At 31.9% G+C, this 9299-nt stretch overlaps 1 protein-coding gene across 4 annotated transcripts in view; it reads right to left on the reverse strand.

Annotated features, from left to right (window-relative positions):
- Nucleotides 1-9299, reverse strand: part of LOC106466721 (troponin I-like) — a 31042-nt gene that overhangs the window by 15891 nt on the left and 5852 nt on the right. For all 4 annotated transcript variants that reach the window (XM_013927021.2, XM_013927019.2, XM_013927023.2 and 1 more), the window contains exons 2-5: nucleotides 8884-8933; nucleotides 7467-7470; nucleotides 967-1095; nucleotides 606-729 (exon numbers count right to left, since the gene is read on the reverse strand). In XM_013927021.2, the coding sequence (XP_013782475.1) occupies nucleotides 606-729; nucleotides 967-1095; nucleotides 7467-7470; nucleotides 8884-8897 (271 nt within the window). In that variant the 5' untranslated portion in view covers nucleotides 8898-8933. The remainder of the gene's footprint in view (nucleotides 1-605; nucleotides 730-966; nucleotides 1096-7466; nucleotides 7471-8883; nucleotides 8934-9299) is intronic.

Genomic DNA, 9299 nt, shown 5'->3' on the forward strand with positions numbered 1-9299 from the left:
AACTATTTACAATACACTGCTAAGTTTAACTATTGTCCTTGTGTCGTCAACTATTTACAATACACTGCTAAGTTTAACTATTGTCCTTGTGTCGTCAACTATTTACAATACACTGCTAAGTTTAACTATTGTCCTTGTGTCGTCAACTATTTACAATACACTGTTAAGTTTAACTATTGTCCTTGTGTCGTCAACTATTTACAATACACTGCCAAGTTTAACTATTGTCCTTGTGTCGTCAACTATTTACAATACACTGCCAAGTTTAACTATTGTCCTTGTGTCGTCAACTATTTACAATACACTGCCAAGTTTAACTATTGTCCTTGTGTCGTCAACTATTTATAATACACTGTTAAGTTATATTCTACAGCAAAATTGTCCTACAGATCATAAGCCCCCCACCCCCCAGTATCTCAGCGATAACTCTGAAGGCTTATACCACTAAAATCAGGGTTTCGATAGCTGTAGTGGGCACAGCATAGACAGCCTATTGTGTAGCTTTGTATTTAACAACAAACAAATCCAGATCGACAAGACATTCTAATTAAACTAGTTTTTTTTTTCAACCGCTACTATTTTATTATCTGCTTCTATAAACTTACGTTCATTAACTCCATCTAATGGTTTTGGTTGTCCCGTTCTCTGAAGAATGATCTTTTTACGTTCTCCAGCTTTCCTCTCCTGCTCCTTTTTCAACTCCTCGGCGGCTTTCTTTCTCAACAGTTGCTATAGAAACAAGCAAGTTTTGAATCAAATCACTCTAGTGCATTAGTTCCTGTGTACGACAAAAAAAAAACTGTTAACAAAAATAGTGTTTACTAGCACAGCTGAGCAGAACCTTGTTTGATTTCGAAAAACCTAGTTACTTCACTAATTATCAACTCATTCTTCGTCCAACAATACAATATTCTGGACCGTTGTTTGGTTTTTAAGTTGTGTAATGTTATCGTTACTTCAACTTACCCTCAGTTTCTTCTTACGCTCTGGTGTCATGAAACCTTTCTTGCCCTTTTTGGCCTTAGCGGCCTCCTCCAGGCGCTTCCGCACATCAGCCTTCTTCCTTTCCTTCTCCTCCCTCTTCCTCTTCTCTTCCTACAATCAAGTTATCAAACATATTGACTTTTTTTTTGTTGGGAACTCAAAACTATCAATATACTTCCATTTTCTATAGAAAACTGTTTGAATAATTTAATAATAATAAAAAGACCATGATGACTTTGAATCTGGCCTGTTTCAGTCCAAACACGAGGATATGTATCAACATGGACATAAGGGCATATTTCAGTCCAGACACGAAGATATATATATCAACATGGACATAAGAACATGTTTCAGTCCAGACATGAGGATATATATATATATCAACATGGACATAAGGGCATGTTTCAGTCCAAACACGAAGATATATATATATCAACATGGACATAAGGGCATGTTTCAGTCCAGACACGAGGATATATATATCAACATGTACATAAGGGCATGTTTCAGTCCAGACACGAAGATATATATTAACATGGACATGTTGTGACTACATCATAGTTACAAACCATCTTGAATAATTTACAAATTGGATGATGTAGTTCCATTAACTGTAGATTGTTGTTACTACATCATAGTTACAAACCATCTTGAATGGTTTACAAATTGGATGATGTACTTCCATTAACTGTAGATTGTTGTGACTACATCATAGTTACAAACCATCTTGAATGGTTTACAAATTGGATGATGTACTTCCATTAACTGTAGATTGTTGTGACTACATCATAGTTACAAACCATCTTGAATGGTTTCCAAATTGGATGATGTACTTCTATTAATTCTTGATTGCAATAACTAAATCAAAACTATACTTTAAAGAAAATGATTTAATCCGTGAAAGATTTTTCGATTTGTCAGAATATAATATGCTAATAAACCATCATATAAATAGTATTTAATTCTCACAGAAGTTGATTTTATGGTGGTTGGTCCAAAATTATCAACATTTCCAAAATGTTTATGTAGACTTATACTTCCTACACCTTCTCCATCTAGTTTATTACCTATCTGTTGTCTTTAAAACTTCAGGAAGTGTCAGAGTATAAACGTCGTTGCCTCAAACAACCAACAGAAAATCCTTTAAAAAGGCCGTTTGTGGTCAGAAACTTGGGATAAGTTTTCTATATTTGTATTTTCAACTTCTGGATGATTCTGAATAAGTTAACTAACTTGATAATCCGAAAATACATAGGTACGTACCAAAGTCAATGTACTAAGATGTAATTTTGGATATGGCTCCAAATAAAACCGGGATCATAAACTTCACTAAACAACAAAATTACTTCAGTATTAATTAGTTTAATGATACTTTACTACAAATTTGTAATGATCTAAATGATATTTTACATTTTGATAAAACAAAATCCTAAAATATATCAAATGAAGATTAAATAATGTTTCATATAAATATCAAGTGACATCTACATGGGAAAGTGCAACCTAAAAACTTGCACAAATATTTTTTCTGGCAAACGATTTCTTACATATAATGCCATTTACATTTCTGAAGAACACAATAAAAACATAATATTTTCAGTTAAGTAAAAAGTGTACAAAAATCTAATTCTAATCAACTGCTTGTGTCGCTGATTTTAGATTTAGAAAGATTTTATAGTATTTTGTTTCCTAGTTTTATATAATAGTATCTTACTTCCTGGCTTTATATGATAGTATCTTACTTCCTGGTTTTATATGATAGTATGTTACTTCCTGGTTTTATATGATAGTATTTTACTTCCTGGTTTTATATGATAGTATGTTACTTCCTGGCTTTATATGATAGTATGTTACTTCCTGGCTTTATATGATAGTATGTTACTTCCTGGCTTTATATGATAGTATGTTACTTCCTGGTTTTATATGATAGTATGTTACTTCCTGGTTTTATATGATAGTATTTTACTTCCTGGTTTTATATGATAGTATTTTACTTCCTGGTTTTATATAGTATATGTACACCAAATTCTATAATGATACTTACTTTTGTTTAGAGCCACACGTCTATTTTAACTTACCCCGTCCAGTTATCAAGAAGATGAGCTAAAGAAGCAGAAGAAAAGATTTTATATACATCGTTCTCTTATGAAAGACACAAAAAGGTTATAAATATGTTTAAGAAAGAAGACGTTTATTTTCATTCTAAAATCATATTATTTAAAATCCCTTAAATGAACGATTGTCAATAACAAAATTATATGTACAAAGTCACTCATTGAATATATTTCTATTTTAATTAGTAGTAACGTATTAATATGTTGATCAAAAATTCAATGGAACATCTGATATATATAGGTACATTGTAACTTAAACTCTAAAGCTTCAGAAATTCACTTCACTTGTATAAAATGTAATGCCTACTTAATCTGTTAACTAAAGTCTTCATTACCTAGCTAAACTCTACATAACACATTTTGATACCTACCTAATTCATACACTAGCATTCTTAACATTTACCTAATCTGCACACTACAATTCTCAAAATCTTCCCATTCAGTACACTACAATTCTGAATAGCTACCAACCCTAGGTCCTTTAAATGTAGATAGAACACAGTCTATAGTACCCATACAACACAGTACCCCTACCTCATCTACACTTGACATAACACAGCCCTTAGTACCCATACAACACAGTACCTCCACCTCATCTATACTTGACATAACACAGTCTATAGTACCCATACAACACAGTACCTCCACCTCATCTATACTTGACATAACACAGTCTATAGTACCCATACAACACAGTACCCCTACCTCATCTATACTTGACATAACACAGTCTATAGTACCCATACAACACAATACCTCCACCTCATCTATACTTGACATAACACAGTGGTATAGATGAGGTGGAGGTACTGTGTTGTATGGGTACTAAGGACTGTGTTATGTCAAGTATAGATGAGGTGGAGGTATTGTGTTGTATGGGTACTAAGGACTGTGTTATGTCAAGTATAGATGAGGTGGAGGTACTGTGTTGTATGGGTACTATAGATTGAGTATGGTAGTTCTGAAGGTTGTAGTGTTCAGGTTAGGTAGACTATGGAAGGCTAGTTTAGTAGGTACTAAAGGTTGTAGTGTTCAGGTTAGGTAGACTATGGAGGCTAGTTTAGTAGGTCCCACTAAACTAGCCTCCATAGTCTACCTAACCTGAACATTACAACCTTCAGCACCTACTAAACTAGTCTCCATAGTCTACCTAACCTGAACATTACAACCTTCAGCACCTACTAAACTAGTCTCCATAGTCTACCTAACCTGAACATTACAACCTTCAGCACCTACTAAACTAGTCTCCATAGTCTACCTAACCTGAACATTAGAACCTTCAGCACCTACTTAAACCTGTAAACTACAGTTTTTGAGATGTATACCTTATGTGTAGAGTTGTCTTCAATACCTTGCTAATGAACAACTAACATATAATTCATACAATTTTAAGACTTATATTTTTACACATAATCTTTATAAACAATACTCTCGTTAATAGTAAATATTCTTTTTTTACACTTAAGTATAGTGCACATAACAGCGACAAACAGAAATAAGGTACTAATACAAATTTATATCCAAAATGTTAATAATAAGCTACATGCCATACAATGAAATTTAGTAAAAATTCACGACATGCGCTGACAAGGTAAAGAATTAATAGCATCACTTGAGATCGAGAAATAAGTTAAACATAAGTTGCTCCAGATTCTTCCTTTCAGCACCTTGACTTGAAAAAAAAATACAAGGCTTCAGATTAATATTTCATGTAACATAATGTGGATTAAAAACATAATAAAAAATGAACTCCTCCAAAATGTTCAACAGATATTGTGTTTGACAGATACCATGCTATCTGCAGATACGTTATACTCAAGTTTTCTATTCATATTTAGAAACTAAAAATAAGTCAATGTATTTTGCTTATTTGTAACAAAATACTGTGCTTTATTAAATTCTTTAATCTGAGCAGCCGCCCACGTGTAAGAATTTTACGAAACAGCTCGTAAGGGTGAACACCATCTTTGTAAACACTGATCGTTATTTAGAGGATGGTGGGGTAAGACGGACCTTGACTTTGAATACAGTTTTCACCAATTAAGATGAATGTGATGAAATGCAAAAGGTTTTAAAATGAACTCTGTTTTTATTATAAATGTCATTTCTAGTTAAAACAAGGATTTGGCATAGAACTTTTTTACATATTGAAAAAATACACTTATTGTGGTTGGGGGCCGTTTTACCAAAACGGTTGGATAAAATGGTGTACCATGATCCTCATCTAACTCATAACGACTCCAATATAAATTAATTGTTACATTTAGTAACAACATTTAAACCAGTTAGGCCATAATTTAAATTAAGAAGGTTGTGCGTCAGGTACAGGTTACGCATTACCTAGAAAAATAGCACAAAGAAACGTGAGTACTAGTGTGGAACAATGACTTAGATAGTGGCCAAAGCTTATGGCTGCAATATACGTCATTAGTGTGGAGTATAAGACGGCCCCGCGTCTTACCCTGAGCCACTCGTTAATTTTAAAACAATCACAAGTTATATAAAATAATCAGTGAACATAAAATGTTTCTTTAACAGCACAATTAGCTGTTAAAAATTTAAAATTCTGATTGCTTATTTTGCTTCAAAGTTATTCTAAACGAGAAACTGAAGTAAAAGTTGTGCTTTCGTCATTCACTTTCGCACCCGTTGGAGACAAGTAAACAATAGTTACTTTTAAAGAATCACGTTTTTGGTGTTTTTTTTGCAGATAAGCTAATTATTTGCAAGATAAAGGATTAAATTTTGTTTTTATGGAAACGTTGTTTTACATGTTCTGTACGTTCGTACGTTGACACCGTTCCATTGAAACACTTTCATTTCAGGCACTTAATTGTCATGACGTCATGATCAAATGTCACTGGACCCCCACCCCCCAAGTTACGACAAAAATAATAGGACATTTTTTTATTATCACAAGCACGTGTTAACGGTTAGCAAGAAATAGAAAACCGCAGATCGAGATGCCCCTGGTGAGTAAACACAGAAAGCATTTTTATAACATAAAAAACAACAAATGATAAAAATAACATATAACAATACAATTATTAAAGGTGTCCATTCTTGTGTAAATAACAAAAAATACATGCTTACATGTGACGTCATACCATAGCAAAAAATTACAGCTTAAAAAATAAAGCAGCGTATTCTGCAAGTGACCTAGAACACAGAAAAATATATAATATGTTTCAAATAAATATTATCTTGGATTTTGGAATGCTTTCACAGCAATCAAAGAAGAGAGGATACGGTTTAGTGCTGTTTATAATAAACAGCAGGATGCTTTTGTTTAGAAACAGGGGAAAAAGCAAGTTGAAAGCATGAGAATGCAAAGCATCAAACACCAAACACAAAACACATTTTTGAATATATATATATATATATATACTTATGAATGTTACTGTCAAACCCAGATTTCTGGAGAGTTTTATAGTTATTCTATCTCTGTATCACACATAAAATTTTGACGTAAGAAACTTATGACTCTACATCATTTTATTTCTGCAATTCTTTTAAATATATATAAGAGCGACATCTCTCGGGTATAATGTTAACTAATAAAACTTCCCTTCAATATATTTGATCATTACGCTTTTTATCAAGAAACTAAATACGTAAAGCTTTCTTGAATAAAGATCTCCAATTATTTATCAATGTCTGAGACACGTGGTTAATACACATATGTTTACATTTTTTCCTTTTATCGTGCTATTTAACAAGATTCGGTTGGTTAAATCCACATTTGGCTATCTCCTGTGTCCATCGCAGCGAATCGAACCTCAGATTTAGCGTTGGAAGCCCGTAAACTTACCGCTATCCTGCCGATAAGGATAAAGTCAGGGCATTTTAAATAAACTGTCCCTGTAAGATTTATGAAATACTTGTTTCATTAAATTTTGCCCAGTTACTTTACTGTTAATATAGCTGAGACGTTGACATTTCTAAATTATAATTATTTTTCTATTTGAGGTAGTTAAATAGCTAAATCTGGGTTATAATAGTAACATTAATCTTCTTAAAAGAGCAGAAAGAACATACTTTATATGAAAGATATACAAACAGTAATGGTTTAAGCTGTACGTACCATTAAATATACCATCTCCATTTTTCTCTCCTGGCTCCAAATCCTGCTGTCAGCCATTTTGCCCACGACCTTTTGTCACTGAGTGTACTAGTGTGCTTACTAACTGTTCAAAAAGCTTTCCACACACCTAGTGTACTTAGATGTGTCGAAAGCTCAGGACAATCAGTTCACAATATACATACAGACACGTGTTTGTATATTTGTATTAAACAGATGTCTTTACAAATCAAAAACTAATATTTTGTACCCCATGGTTCAATCAAATAAAGTTTTAAATTTCTTACCTCACTAAAATGTCGTGGGGAAAAGGCCAGGAAAATAAATAACATTGAAAATAGTTGTTAAAAAAAATACTGGTAATTAAAACTTATCGTTAAAAATGTGTATAATTCAAAGAATTTAAGCTTCTCTTGAAATTCGTTTTGCTAAAGCAATAAGGTTCGGTAAATTGGGTACATTCTTGCAATGAAACGCTTTCCATTATTTCTTTAAAGTAGAGAATGTTCTCGAATATTGTACAAAAGAAAGAACAATTTTTTATCTTAACAAATAAAATAACTGGATACATTGTTATAATGAACCATTTTCTGTTGTGTTGAGAAAATGCTGAAAATAAAGATTGCTCTTGAAAAAGAAACAACAAAATATATTTGTTGATATTTCCATCGCATTGATATAATAATCACATTAACTAAAGAAACGCATCTTAGAAACCAACTGTTTGATTTAATATATATTTATTCTTTAAAAACGTAAAACAAGTTGAGACAATAAGTCTATTTTACAATTTCGGATTGTCAACAATATTCAATTTGCGTCATTTTTGAGACCATAGAATAATATATTATCAGAATCGTAAAATCGGAACGGATAACAATAGTTTTATCATTGAAAAAGGTTTATTAGTTCATCTCCAAGTCCTATATTCGCTGGGAAAGGAAATATAGATATAATTATACATATATTAATTTCGTTAAGATACAAATGAGGCGTTTCTATTTTGAGTTACATAAAGTCATAACCAACGTAAATTATTATATATACCTTTTGAAGATTACTATCTTTTCTGTCGTATCAAAGCAAACTTTCTAAAGGTTTACAATACACAAATGATCGGCACTTACTTTGTGTCTTCTGTTCATGGAAACTTTAAATCTTTGTCCATGTAAAAATATTACTTAATAGACAAAATATTTCAATTACTTTTGTTAAGTCTGAAATTTCTATTTTTTTTTCTCGATAAATTAATGATCAATAAGCGCATGTGTTCTATTGAACCTGCTAACAAGAACAAACATATATATCACAGTGCAGACTGGTGGTCACTCAAGTCCGAATCTATATCGAAATTTGCATATTCTTTTATCTGAAAGTTTTGTCTGTACATAACCTGTTTCGAAAAACATTGATTCACGTGGCGGTCTTGAATAAATGTTATTAAAAACATCGAATAGTAATTTAAGTCTTAAAATTGAAAGAAGGAGTCAAACATTTAATAGGTAACAAGCTATATCCAACATAAATAAATTCAAGTTTCTGTTATATTCCTATCGTTAATAAACCGACAAATCAATGATCACATATTTGAAGACCACTGAAGAATTTTTCATATCGTCCTTATTTTATATTGTTGTTTCTGTGAGTTTTCATAATATATCTTTGACATTTCCAACTGGAAAAAATTACAAATTTAATACTTACCTTAAGTCGGCCATCTTGGTGCTTCTGTTGATACGAGAAACCGCTGTAACCTGCAGTAATATATAATGAACATTTACAAATATTTTCCTGTTTTCTAATATCATTGGGTTACTAAGTAGTTTGTTTCAGCATCAGATTACAATCTCACTGGAGGACTCATCTTTTTTTTTTTAACCTTTAAATCTGACTTCAAAAACTGTTTCTATAAAGAATGTAAGCAAGTTTTATAATCAGTCATACGTAACTTTTCCACGTTTACTTGGTTTAGTATAACACAAATTACTGTAACACCGAAACCGGTCAAAGATAAAGACACCCGGATGACGCTATTTCTGGACACTTTCGATAAAACAGGCCGTATATATATATATCTTTCAAGATTTCTTTTTAACTATATATATATATATATATATATA

Source organism: Limulus polyphemus, unplaced genomic scaffold (genome assembly GCF_000517525.1).
Source record: "Limulus polyphemus unplaced genomic scaffold, Limulus_polyphemus-2.1.2 Scaffold2359, whole genome shotgun sequence".
Lineage (NCBI taxonomy): Eukaryota > Metazoa > Arthropoda > Merostomata > Xiphosura > Limulidae > Limulus > Limulus polyphemus.